This window comes from Channa argus, chromosome 9 (genome assembly GCF_033026475.1).
Source record: "Channa argus isolate prfri chromosome 9, Channa argus male v1.0, whole genome shotgun sequence".
In the NCBI taxonomy this organism is placed as follows: domain Eukaryota; kingdom Metazoa; phylum Chordata; class Actinopteri; order Anabantiformes; family Channidae; genus Channa; species Channa argus.
This window is the reverse complement of record NC_090205.1, coordinates 11,457,648-11,471,275: the sequence shown is the minus strand read 5'-3', so window position 1 is coordinate 11,471,275 and position 13,628 is coordinate 11,457,648. Positions and strand designations below refer to the sequence as shown.

Here is a 13,628-nt window from a genome sequence, read left to right as displayed (position 1 = left end):
ACAGGACAGTGTGTTTATAGACTACTGCTAATTAATTCTACTGTGTTATTGTCGGTCCCTAAAGCATACCACCCTCCCTTGTCATTTATCTGGCCCTTCTTAGAGGGAGTTCCTCTCACAGCCCACTACTGACAGAGAACAAAGAACAAGTAGACCGTGAACATAAATACGAGTGAGCACAGATTGAAACCCCATGGTTGAATTTTTACATATTGCAATATACACTTAAGGGTTAAGGTAGGAGATATATTATTGTCCCATTATGGTCAAAGCAATGAATCAATACTTTTTGACTTCTCTGCCTTGTCAGTGGCCCAAAACTATGCATACTAAGCTCTTCCATTCCTATTGATATAGCAAAACACTGGTCATGAATGTTTACAGTAGTTTAATGCCAGTGGTGTGGCTCAATGATGGGGTTTCAATAGTTTTGACATCAGCCTCTGGTTTTAAGACTTTGGGCATGAATTGGGATTTAGTGTTGATTTAAGTCCTTTCCAAATATTTATTGACCAAAGGCAGAATAGAGATAAATGCATATTATTTAAGAAGCAGTTTTTTTTTGTTTTTTTTTTTTGCTGCTGTTTTATTGTAACATGTATTACTCCTACTGTATCATATTATAACAACATTTGTGATTTCCGCTTATGTGGTTTTAATATCTTTACATGGCGAACACAATAATTCTCCCTTTTCCAGCAGGTCAAGGACATACACTGAATTGATTTATTAATGCCATTAACAATGAAGATCCCAAGTGCTTTATTAACAAAGTATTGTCATTTCTGCTTAGACCGGCTTTCTTCAACTCACATGGGGAGGTTGGACAATCACACCAGCCATCCAGTTAGGTCATCAGCTATTTAAAGCTGCATTAACACTTGCGTTACCTCAGGAGTGGATATCATTGTCCAACCGCAGCTGCTTTCACTGCAGTACTTAGTAGGAATGTGTCTTGATGTTTTAAATACCATTTTATTAGTTGCTGGCTGAGCAGAGAGTGTGCTGAATACATGACATCATAAATATGAGGAGGGTTAATATGGATGTTCCATAGCATCTTGCAAAAACATTTTAGCTTAGAGAGAGGTATTAGGTTTATGCTGACTATGTTTTTATAGTAATCTTACTTTCTGGTTATGTCAGGGTAATTAAATGTAAAGTGTAAAGCTTTTAAAAATAGCAGCTGATTAAAGAATTACCTGAACTCATGCGCCTGCACAAATGTATGAGTGGGTGGTGATTCTTGCTCATTATTCATGCAGACGCTTTCCAGAGACAAGAAGATTAATGTCCCTGCCACACGATGGTGCCCTACTACATCCCCCACATCTTCTCCCCATTCTCCTGCACTCTACACACACACACACACAGACACTGTGTCCGTTCGTTTGGGTGAGACAAAGGAGAGAATTGTGTATAAGAAGTGCTGGCTATCAGCAAAAACATTTCCCGCTGAAAAGTGATGTATAATTGGTGCAGAGTGGAGGAGGAGCCTCTCTGCTTTTACACAGGTGTGACAGAAGTCTGCATTATCTCTCTTAATTTCAGGGCTCCTTCCCAGGGAACCTCCAGCTGGTTCTGGTTCTGAGGCCCACCACCCTACTGCAGCGCACAATGTCCGACATCCTCTTTAAGTTCAACAAGGATGAGTTCAAGATGAAGGTGCCGGTGCGTCCAGATATAGATATATATATAATTGTCACTGGCCAAAAGGTCAAAGAACAAAATGATTTCCTTAATATACTCATAGCAAAATAATATATAAATATAAATATTCGAAATAATATACAAATAATGTTTTTTCTGTTTCAGGTGATCATGCTGAGCTCCATAACCGAGCTGCACTCCTACATTGACTGCACCCAGCTGACTCACCAACTTGGGGGGTCTCTGGAGTACTGCCATGAGAAGTGGATCTCTCACCGCATTGTATGTAAAATACACATTATACACCAAACAATCAGTGTGAGCAAAAAAATATTCCCACACAGCTGTTACAAAGAGCTTTACAAATATACACAGTGAAATGAGTGCATGTAAACAGAGAGGCATTATTAAGATTAATCTCTGATGTGAGAAGTTCAAGGAAGTGTGATTAAAGTTGATAACAAAATGTGTTTCTACTCAAGAAAGAAATGCCAGAGATGAAAAAACACTGATGTTTTTGCATGGCTACAACCAAAAATAAGGCGATGGAACATATCACTATCATACACCATCAACAGCCACGTCTAGAAACATTTTCTTGCACCTCATCATTAGTGTTTCTGCAATCAACTTCCATTGTGTCTTGTATGTTTCAGGCTATTGAAGGTTTTGCACTGATGGTAAAGAAAACGGCACAAATCCTGCAGTCTTTTGGGAAGGAGCTGGCTGAAACCGAACTACCCAATGAAATCCAGGCCACAACCATCCTGCTCAGCACACACACCAGCAAGAAAGACAAAATGAAGGTGAGACCATTAATATACAAATGAGCATATTTTATTTTGCTTTATAACGTATCATTACATCAGTTAGCAATTTAAATAATTAATTATTTGCCCTATGCTTCGTTGTGTCTATAGGAGGATCTGCTGGTGGCTCAGGGTCAGGGTAGCAGGCTGTTGGAGAGCATCAATGAGCCTGTGGTGCGAGACCCTGACCACAACATGAACCAGGATGAACTTGAGAACCTGGCTACTGTGCAAAGGTTAGAGCCACACATACAGCCGCAGGATGGCTACAGAACACCAGAGAACATAAAGCTGATTCAGCTAGAACATAAAACAAATCAACTAAGTTTTCATATCTAAATGTAATATTCAGCTCTAGCCTTTGATTTGACATTGGCCTAGTGTGAATTTATTGTTAAATGTATTTATATATTATATTTTATTTTAGTTATGTTTTATATTTGCACATAATTTAAGATACAAAACCTAAACTCTGTCACTTTTCAAGAACTGAATATTAACCATGCACTTTTTAAATTACTGCAATAACTTAAAAGTCTAATAAATTATTTGACTATAAAGTTCGAAAAAATATTTATATATATATATTTATTTCGTTAGAGCTTGCGATGTGAATGGTTGCTTTATTGTCTCCATTTCGTTTACAGTAATTTCAAACTTAAATAGCTCAGAGTTTTTTTGTTTACAGAGGAAGATGAAATGTATTATGACACAGTTTGCAATTGATATTAGTTGTCATAACATAAACCCCTTTTCATTAGTGTAGTCAGCATAGTTGCAAAGTACTGATTCCCTTGTCAGAGGGCATTAGCTCTATATATCATGCAAGCACACAATATCACCTAAAAATCCAAACACTGCAGTCAGCATCCTTTCAATACATATTTACTGCATTCAGCTGCCTGTTTTAAAATGTCCATGTCCTTCTCTGCTTGTCCTTCAGACTGCTGTCTCAGCTGGATGAGACAGAGAGGGCCTTCGATGAGTTCTGGGTGAGACATCACACCAAACTGGAGCAGTGTCTCCAACTGCGCCACTTTGAGCACAACTACAGAGAGGTACGAGCCTGAGAGCTCATTTGAAAAAGTCAAGAGAAGGCTTCAGTCAGCATGTTTCCTTTTAAGACCTGAAAATGTACTGTGGTGTTTCTCTGGCAGGTGAGGGGTCTACTGGATCAGGTGTCTGAGAAACTGGCAACCTTCTCTGAAGTTGGGATTAGCCCAGCCCACGCTGACCATATCTTCAGTGAACTCACGGTGTATGAGGAGAGAGTCTGTGTAAGTAAACCCCAAGCCCTCACAGCTTTGACCGTGATATAAATGGCCAATATCTCTCTTTATAGCCTGGGTTTGTTGAAATATTAGTTGTTTCTGAATGACAAACCACAGATTAATGACTAATCATGTAACTGTAATTATGCACTCTAATATTACAAAGGTTTTGTTCTAAATAATGTGTGTAAAGTCTTTAGTGAATCTCTCAATATTTTGTTCTATTACCTTATTATATTAAGGTGTGATGAGGCACAGTCATCTGATGTTATATAAAAAAAATTTGAAATGACTCTATTCTATTTTGGATCCAGATCAACTTTAAAATACACATATCGGTCATGCTGATTACTGTTGGTGATCTTGTTTTTTGGAGAGGAGCTGAAAAAACTTAAATATAGGATTTTCTGCAAGAATTTATTGTGCAAAAATGTTTTATAACCACTAAGATATTAGCAATTTAATATGCAAATATAAAGTAATATGTGAATTTCCATATGATGTCCAATGATATACAGATACAAGTTTACTAAAAAACTGCTAATTGCTTCATTGCATTGGCAGCTAAAGCTCAAAACCAACATGAAACATGAATAGACTAAGTAAAAAGTGATTATAACAATTTAGGTGTTTAGCAGGTTAATTGGTTAAAATTAGATGACTAATAAGGGCTAAAAAAAAAACAATCCTTGGCACTGAATAACAATCTTACACTCGTCCACAGGAGGTAATGAATACAGCCTTGGCCTTGTCTCATGAGGGAGATGAACTAATCCAGAACTCTCATTATGCTGAGGACTCCATTCAGCCTAAATGCAGTGAGCTCAACACAATCTGCGAGAATGTGAGTGGCACCCTGAGGGTCAAGAAGGACCTTCTCCTCAAAGCCATGGAGCTGCACCAATGTCTGGAGAGGGTGAGAAGGAAACACACACATACAAAGGGCCCTTGGTGTAATTTCCTCGTTTGTTTTAGTCTTGCTGATTCTTCTTCCCCTTTTGTCCTCCTCAGGCTTCCAAATGGGTTGATGATGGTATTTACCTGCTGGCATCTCAGCCAGTAGACAAGTGTCAGTCACATGAGGGGGCAGAGCTAGCTTTGCAGGAACTGGAGCGTTACATGGATAATGCAGGCCAGAACCAGCTCACAGACCTCAATACTATCTGGAAAGAATATGAGGCAGTGCTAAACCAGCAGTTCAGGGTAAGAAGGACAACCAAAGAACGTGTGTTGCATATGAAAGGTCACTCTGTCAGTGCCAGGTGACTTGCGGTTACTTAATATAATTATTTTGAGAAGATATGATCCATATCCAGATAGAAAACATCTGTCTCGCACCAGTGGTATAATTTGTTTAAAAGATGATCAAAATCAAAAGGACACTGTTTTGTTTGTTGAGATCTACCGAAGAATCTTGAAATTTTAACCATATAACCCCAACCAATATATTTTTGTGGGGTTGTAAAGGTATCCCAAAATACTCCAAAAATGGCCAAGTGTGTTTATACTTTAATAAACGTCATAATGTTTAAAATGTGTTGTACTTTTTAAATTATTATACAAGTTATAAAACAAGGCACATTTAAAAGATACATCGAGGGAGAAATAACTGTCAACAAGCATCAGTTATGACTTGGCCAGTGGCACTCATCTGATGACCTTCTGTGTCTCAGGACCAAGTGGAGAAGGTTTTCCAGAAGCAGACGTCCATGGAAGAGATGTTCGACAAGAGAAGGGTCAGCCTGAAAAAGCTAGCAGCCAAACAGACCAGGCCGGTGCAGCCGGTAGCCCCCAGACCTGAGGCCTTCATCAAATCCCCTCTGAGCTCACCTGGTCAGTGACTGCACAGCCACATAGTGACTGTTTATGTTTTTTATTATTGGGGTATTTATTAGCCAGTCTTTGCATCACCCCAAAACCACCATGTGTTGCACTACATGGGTATTATCAGACTCCACATTCAAGAACTATTTCCAGCAGTACTAGAACGTGGTACGTGCAAAATGTGTATAATGTGTACACTGTGTTGAAATACTGTGAAAACAGTACACACAAATAACCTAATAATTAGAGATATGTATAGCTTATAGGAGATACTTGTCTTTATATAGTTGGTGATGTCCTGGCATCCTCCCTGCAAGTGTATTAAGGTTTTTAAACATTTACATTTTTAATAACCCAAAATGTTGATTCTGTTTCCTTATCCACAGCACACAGAGCACAGCAGGAGAAAAACTGTTCAGAAACAGACCCTGGGAACAACTGTGACAAAGTGAGTCGTGGCTTGTCTGCACATCATCTGTGCATTTCCTCTACAAGGTTTGAATGTTTGTGGCTAATTTTCCAATGATTCTTCCTTTTCCTCAGGGAAATGACCAACTGCAGAACGGACACAGTAACAGCAGACCTGCCTCTCAGTCGGAAGAGGAGGAGAACCTGGCAGTGCTCAGGAGGTGAGGGATCAGCAGTCGCTCTTTCATGTGTAATCAAGTTACACAGCAGATGGACCGTGTGAAGACGGTTATCGCATTATCTATAGTGCTGTGTCTTTATCTCTGCTGAGCTTATTAAATCCTTCATTTGATCTCTTTTTGTCTTTTAATGTGTCTCACTCTATTCTTCTCCTTTCTGCAGGCACGTTATGAATGAGCTGCTGGAAACTGAGAGAGCATACGTAGAGGAGCTGCTCTGTGTGTTACAGGTGTTTGTTCACGCCACAGACTATTATTATTATTATTATTATTATTATTATTATTATTATTATTATTATTATTATTATGTTCAGTTTTTTACCCCGCGGCTGAAATTTCACCATTTGATTTTGTGTCTTTCAGGGATATGCCTCTGAGATGGATAATCCAGCCATGTCTCAACTCATCCCCGCTCCTTTGCAAAACAAAAAGGAGGTTCTGTTTGGCAACATGCCAGAAATTTACCACTTCCACAAAAGGTAAATGAGCGCCATCTGGCAGTTATCGATGATCTGCACTGTGTCACGTTTTATATGGTATAGCCATATAATTAAAAACACTCAATGGTGTTTGCAGGACTTTCCTGAGGGAGTTGGAGCAGTACACTCACTGTCCAGAGTTGGTTGGAAGGTGTTTTTTAGAGAGGGTTAGTAAATAATGACATTTCCAATACAGAGATTGAAATCCAGTTGTGCTGATTTAAGGGTTTCAAAGATACCGATGGTTTTTTATTGTCTTTCGCAGATGACAGACCTGCAGATCTACGAAAAGTACTGTCACAACAAGCCTCGTTCTGAGAGCCTCTGGAGGCAGTGCTCAGACTGTGCCTTCTTCCAGGTGAACAGACCGTCAGCATATTGCGTTTTCAACTTAAATTTCATTTACTGACATGTTATTTGAGGCCGCTGCTTTCTATTTTATTTACAGGAGTGTCAGAAAAAGCTGGAGCATAAACTGGGTTTAGATTCTTATCTGCTGAAGCCTGTTCAGAGGATTACAAAATATCAGCTGCTGCTGAAGGTAACAAGTCGACTGGACTCTTACACTGGGTTTTCACTGAGACTTTTTTTTGTCATTGCTATTAGTTGCTTTTATTGTGTATTTGTAACGACAGGAAATGCTGAAGTACAGTAAGAGCTGTGACGGGGCTGATGACCTGCAGGAGGCACTGACCTCCATCTTGGGCATCCTTAAGGCTGTCAATGACTCCATGCACCTTATCGCCATTACAGGATTTGAGGCAAGACATTTAACAGGAACCAGGCTGCTTCAAACAGAATAGATGCAATAGTCACTACTATGTTAGACATTATTCAGAGCGTAAACATACTATATTTGTCACTATGTAGTCAAATGAACTTTATCATTATTAAACCATATTAAACCCTTACTCTATTCTATGTTTATTTCCATGGTTGTCTCCTTGCTTTATGTGTTTTAGTTCATTTTTCACTTTTATTTTGCACAGCACCTAAAATGTGCTTATAAATAAACAGACCTGGGTTCTTTTCATCAGGGTAACCTGAGTGACCTGGGTAAGCTGCTGATGCAGGGCTCCTTTAGCGTGTGGACAGAGCACAAAAAAGGTCATGCCAAGGTCAAGGATCTGGCCCGTTTCAAGCCCATGCAGAGACACCTCTTCCTCCATGAGAAGGCCCTGCTCTTCTGCAAAAGGAGGGAGGAGAACGGGGAAGGCTACGAGAAAGCACCGTCATATAGCTTCAAACACACTATGAGTGTGAGCAACTCCTCTGTTGTATTTTTGTTTGTATAAGATTTCTATAAGATACTGCAGTTGGTTTTGCGTTTATTAAATGATTTAAATATTGTTCTTGGTGTATTTTACAGATGAGTGCTGTAGGCATCACTGAGAATGCAAAAGGAGACAACAAGAAATTTGAAATTTGGTGCAACTCCAGAGAAGAGGTTTATATTGTTCAGGTATGTTTCTCCAATTGTCCACAGATAGAATGAAATTGCCAAAATCAACAATGAATTGATCCAGAGTATAAATAATGTCTAGATCCATCTTGTTTTCCTTTCGGCTGTTCCCTTTCAGCGGTCGCCACAGGGAATCATGTGCCTCCATCTAACTCTGTCCTCTGCATCCTCTTCTCTCACACCAACTAACTTCATGTCCTCTCTCACTACATCCATAAATCTCCTCTTTGGTCTTCCTCTAGACCTCCTGCCTGGCAGCTCCAACCTCAGCATCCTTCTACCGATATATTCAGCCTCTCCTCTGAACACGTCCAAACCACCTCAGTCTGGCCTCTCCAGCTCTGCCTCCTGTCTTTTCTTCAGTGCCACTGTCTCTAAGCCAAACAACATCGCTGGTCTCACCACCATCTTGAAATCCTTTCCTTTCATTCTCGCTGATACTCTTTTATCACACAACACACCTGACACTTTTCTCCACCTGTTCCAACCTGTCTCCACTCGCCTCTTCACCTCTTTTCCACACTCTCCTTTGCTCTGAACCGTTGACGCTAAGTACTTAAAGTCCTGCAATTTCTTCACCTCTGCTCTGCTTTAACCTCACCGTTCCACCTGGGTCCCTCTCATTCACACACATGTATTCTGTCTTACTGCGGCTAAGCTTCAAACCTCTGTTTTCCAGAGCAGACCTCCACCTCTCTAGATTTTCCTCCACCTGCTCCCTGCTCTCACTACATATAACAATATCATCTGCAAACATCATAGTCCATGGAGATTCCTATCTAACCTCATCTGTCAGCCTGTCCATCACCAGAGCAAACAAGAAGGGGCTCAGAGCCGATCCTTGATGCAGACCCACCTCCACCTTGAACTCCTCTGTCACACCTACAGCACACCTCTCAACGGTCCTACAGCTCTCATACATGTCCTGCAACACTCTAACATACTTCTCTGACACTCCAGACTTTATCATACAATACCACAGATCCTCTCTCGGCACCCTGTCATACGCTTTCTCTAAATCTACAAAGACACAATGCAACTCCCTATGACCTTCTCTTTAGTTCTCCATCAGCATCCTCAAAGCAAATACTGCATCTGTTGTACTCTTTCTAGGCATGAAACCACATTGCTGCTCACAAATGTTCACCTCTGTCCTTAGCCGAGCTTCCACTACTCTTTCCCGAAACTTCATTGTTTGGCTCATCAGCTTTATTCCTCTGTAGTTGCCACAGCTCTGCACATCTCCCTTGTTCTTAAATGTACTGTTGATAAACTCACAAATTGTTGCTTTTTTTTTCTTCTCGACAAAAAGAAAAATACAAAACAACCATACATGAGATTCCAGTGTACCTCCAGGTAAATGCTACATGGCTTTTGACACTTCTCATTTTTGTTTTGCTTTGGGATTTCAGGCACCATCTGCAGATGTGAAAACCACTTGGGTAAATGAGATCAGGAAGGTTCTGACAACCCAACTGGAGGCGTGCAGAGGTACAGAAACAGGCAAACATCTCATTAGAACACTTTTTGTAAATTATAATTATAAATGTTCAGTTCTGTGTTTAACTGAAGGTTCATAACCTAGGTCCATCATGAATATTTAATTTAGACAGTAAAACACTAGTATTTAATGAGTGTTATAAAATCATAGTTGTGAAATTGTTCTGCTTGTGTTTCAGAGGCCAGCCAGCAGAGGGCACCGGACCAGGGTTCCCAGTGTCACACTTCATCCAGTGGCACAGTTAGTCTCAGGTAAAGCAGTGTTTCCACTTTAGTTTTTCTTTCTAAGTGGTTTAAATTTTTTGCTGAATATTCTTTAAATTGATTCTTTGACTTGATCGTCCTGGAACGAGGCTGTTTGAATTTCACACATTTCACATTTTATCACTTAAAGTCCGTTCAAGTCCGGTCAGAAGAGCTTTAAAAAGGGAGAGGAGAAGAAAGCTGACCCCTGCAGCCCTGATGTCAACTCTCCTTCTTTGCCAAAGCAAACAGGAAAAGGTGAGAAGAGAATCCAAGAGAGATCCAGTTAGAGGAAATTAGAATTCCAAAAGAATTCTAAAAAATTTGAATTTATAGTGCACTAATCAGTGTTTACTAATGAGCTCCTTTGCATCTCCTTCTGAATTATCCCATGTTTTAATTTCTATCTTTTTAACTGAATCATTTAATCTTGTCCTTTTTTACCACTTTTCCTTATTTACACTTGCTTAACTTACTTTTTTTCACCCTTCCCGCTTTCTGTCTCTGGTGAATTCTCGCTTTTCGACGGGATCAGATGAGGCTGTGACAAGCCCTACCTCAGACAGAGCCACTGTGGCTAAAAAGCGCTTTACTTTACAGGGCTTCAGTAACCTCAAAGCTCAGAAAGGTAACTGTAGCTCCCTGTCAATTTCATTTCCAACATATTACATCACCTACTACCTCATTTTCCATTCAGACCTAACGGTGGTATTGAAGCTTGTTTTTCAAAGTGTTTAACTGTTTAGGGAACACGTGAAGACGAACTGAGTAAATAAGTGAAATATTTTCAGACATGTGGTCAGTAGATCAAAAACTGCATGCTTCCCTCCACAGAGCCCTCAACTACTGATGATAAAAGCTTTACCTTACCCATGACAAGCCTCCCGTTACCAGGTATCACACAGCTTCGGACCCTAGTTTTACTCAGTACAGTGCAGTGAAAGTTGCCTGTGTTGCTTCTGTGATACAAAATGTAGTTCTCCCTTTTAAAAACTAGTACAATGAACATTTGCACTTCTCAGTCGCTCTCCTTATCAGAATTAATGTACCCCTCTATTAGTTGTCCTTCCTCATCCATCTGATCTGTGTTCATTTAGTCAGAGCTGAAAATTGTACTTGCGGTGAACCATGTGCTATTTATAATTTGTTTGTGTATTTTCTTTGTCTCAAACTATCCTTGTCTTTCCTTTTTCTTTTGGCTTGGTAGGATTACCCACAAGCCCCGATCACAAAACAAAACGCCAGAGCGACCCTACACCATTCGGCTTCAAAGGTATTTAGTCTGCTCAGCTACGGCATACTTTCTTTTCTCTAGGCCACAGCCAAGGTATCTATCACTGATGAGTTTGATTGGCTATAGATGCTCCTGCTGCAGGGTGTGTGACAGGCTGTGTTATTGTTGCCTCCTGTCCCTCAGATGCAGGTCCTCCTCCCCTCCACCTGAGCAGGGCCAGGTGGTTCAGCACCTCTAGTCTCTTACAGACAAAGTGGCGAGGTATACAGGCACAACCTTCAGTGATCATCTCTCTCTAGTTTTGCTTTCCCATCCATTCAGAGTTAGTAACAATCCCAGAAATACACATTATGCAGAAATGGTGCCTGTCACTTTATTTCATTTCGGTCAGATACTTTGAAATGTAGAATTGCATGCCCCTCAATCTTAGAGATTCTGATAATAGTTGTGGGACTCACTATGTGGCACTGGGATCCTGGGATGTTCTGTCTTTTGTGGTTCTTCCCTTCACTCTTTCCTGCATGTGGATCTGTCACTGCAGGCCACGCACATGCCTGACCACAGCTAAGGCTAAACATTTGTTTAAACTAACAGCTGTTTCCCCCTCCTCAACCCAGGCTGGAACAAGACCTCCCTCTCACTGGATGCCTCAGAGGAACATGATGGCTACTCCAGCGCTGAGGATCCTCTTAACTCTGACCCTGAGGACGACAACGGCAAGAAGCTGGTGAGTCATGTGACGAATGCATCCACCTGGAGACAAAAGTCTGTTTATACAGTCAACTTACCTCCCATTTCCATAAGGAGAAGTGAAGAGCATGGATTGGAATGTTTATTAAGGCTTACCACAGACAAACTATCTATCCATGAATCCTCGATTCTGACAAATGTGTGTGTAACCATGACTGCTTCTTATCATAACTGTGGACAGTGTGTGGGAAAATACACAGTGATTGCCGACTATGAGAAGGGCGGAGAAGATCTCTCAGTGAAGAGTGGAGACATAGTGGAACTAGTCAAAGAGGGGGATGAAGGACAGTGGTAAGAAATACAGCCTTAAGTCTGCCAATTGGAATTAATACAAGTTATAGCAGCACTGCTCTAATGCTTTGTGTGTCTGTGTGTGCGATCATGCAGGTTTGTACAAAACCTGAGAACCTCTAAGGAGGGCTGGATCACTGCTGCTAATCTTATTGCACTCATTGGAAAGTCCAAGTCTTGTCAGTCTCTCACCAGCTCAGGTATTAAAAGTGTGTGAAACATAACAATGAGTTTATGCAAGAACACCGCATGAAAACACTAATCTTCAATGTGTGTGTGTGCGTGTGTGTTTCTAACAGAAGGCAGTGGCTCTGGAAATCTCAGCACCTCATCCAGTTGCAGTGAGACCTACACAAACTTCTCTGACATCAAACCTTGAACTCTTCAGTACGTGCTTCATCACCAAACTGCCCTACTGAATGCTAGGATCACATTGCTGTATCTGTGCTGTATTGCCAACATCAGTACTAATCATACTTTTGTCAGGTTTCCACAAAAAGCTGTATTTATTCATTATTTTTTATCACGCACATGCACCACAAGTTATAGACTGCACATGTTATAGAATTAACTGTGGTGCCATCATACAATGAAGATACAGAACAAATAAATACAGTAAATTCACAGTATAGTAAAGTGGTCTTCCTCCAGCCACACACTCACCTGTGTACTTTTTATGCAGGATCCATGTGGTTATTATCTAAAAGATGTATGAATGGGCCAGCAGGACTGATCTCAGTTAATGCATCTATTTGTCTTTCCATTATAAATGGGGATAATGATCATATGTGGATGATACTTGTCTTTGTCTTCATTTACACAAATTCACCAAGGAGCTTATTACAGTTACTGTAAATTTAAAAAATGCAGCTTGGTTAGCCTGAGTCTAATCACGTCTATTTCCTATGTTTTCTTTCTTTATTTATTTACATGCTCATTCTTTTTACTCTCTTGTCTCTCCTGTCATTTGTCTCACTGTCAGCCTGTCTTTAGAAACATGCTCTGCCACCAGCTGTCCAATCTTTGTCTACAGGCTTTTGTAATATCCATGTCTAACTCTTAATGAGTTTTCATGTACGCTGCAATTTAAAAATGTTTCTCGGTGTGAATAATCAGAGATCACTGTATAGGAGGGAACATGTTCTGAATGTAGATATTGTTCATTATCTGTCTGTCTTGACATCTTTGTTATTGGAGATGCTATATTGTACATTAAGTATGGTGATGTCACTACTTTGTGACTTGTCTAATTTGTTTTTACATAAACAACTTGATAATTCAATTATTGTGTGTTTGTTTTGTGTGTATACTTGCATACTTGATTTACTCAAATACCTGATTGCACTAAAAAATACTACTTTCTCTTGTTAAACACTTAAAGTTACAGATCCTGGGAAAAGAGATGTGAAAGAAAAAAAAAACAGATTTAACTTTTTCTCACTTTTAACCATTATTTTCCGTTTGGATC

The 13,628-nt window shown here is 40.1% G+C and overlaps 1 protein-coding gene across 13 annotated transcripts in view; it reads left to right on the top strand.

The window, feature by feature from the left end:
• The window catches only part of mcf2lb (mcf.2 cell line derived transforming sequence-like b), a 35,124-nt gene extending 21,682 nt beyond the window's left edge, over positions 1–13,442 (top strand). For 5 of the 13 annotated variants that reach the window (XM_067516751.1, XM_067516747.1, XM_067516749.1 and 2 more), the window contains exons 5-34: positions 1,552–1,671; positions 1,816–1,932; positions 2,307–2,456; positions 2,571–2,695; positions 3,403–3,517; positions 3,617–3,736; positions 4,455–4,646; positions 4,742–4,933; positions 5,404–5,563; positions 5,941–6,002; positions 6,098–6,183; positions 6,365–6,431; positions 6,565–6,680; positions 6,778–6,847; positions 6,946–7,038; positions 7,129–7,221; positions 7,316–7,441; positions 7,718–7,939; positions 8,050–8,142; positions 9,555–9,633; positions 9,822–9,894; positions 10,037–10,143; positions 10,421–10,513; positions 10,720–10,779; positions 11,093–11,158; positions 11,303–11,380; positions 11,737–11,846; positions 12,051–12,160; positions 12,257–12,360; positions 12,460–13,442. In XM_067516751.1, the coding sequence (XP_067372852.1) occupies positions 1,552–1,671; positions 1,816–1,932; positions 2,307–2,456; positions 2,571–2,695; positions 3,403–3,517; positions 3,617–3,736; positions 4,455–4,646; positions 4,742–4,933; positions 5,404–5,563; positions 5,941–6,002; positions 6,098–6,183; positions 6,365–6,431; positions 6,565–6,680; positions 6,778–6,847; positions 6,946–7,038; positions 7,129–7,221; positions 7,316–7,441; positions 7,718–7,939; positions 8,050–8,142; positions 9,555–9,633; positions 9,822–9,894; positions 10,037–10,143; positions 10,421–10,513; positions 10,720–10,779; positions 11,093–11,158; positions 11,303–11,380; positions 11,737–11,846; positions 12,051–12,160; positions 12,257–12,360; positions 12,460–12,539 (3,279 nt within the window). In that variant the 3' untranslated portion in view covers positions 12,540–13,442. The remainder of the gene's footprint in view (positions 1–1,551; positions 1,672–1,815; positions 1,933–2,306; positions 2,457–2,570; positions 2,696–3,402; positions 3,518–3,616; positions 3,737–4,454; positions 4,647–4,741; positions 4,934–5,403; positions 5,564–5,940; positions 6,003–6,097; positions 6,184–6,364; positions 6,432–6,564; positions 6,681–6,777; positions 6,848–6,945; positions 7,039–7,128; positions 7,222–7,315; positions 7,442–7,717; positions 7,940–8,049; positions 8,143–9,554; positions 9,634–9,821; positions 9,895–10,036; positions 10,144–10,420; positions 10,514–10,719; positions 10,780–11,092; positions 11,159–11,302; positions 11,381–11,736; positions 11,847–12,050; positions 12,161–12,256; positions 12,361–12,459) is intronic. The other 8 variants (XM_067516753.1, XM_067516743.1, XM_067516742.1 and 5 more) reach the window with 7 other exon arrangements.
• Positions 13,443–13,628: the final 186 nt, after the last annotated feature.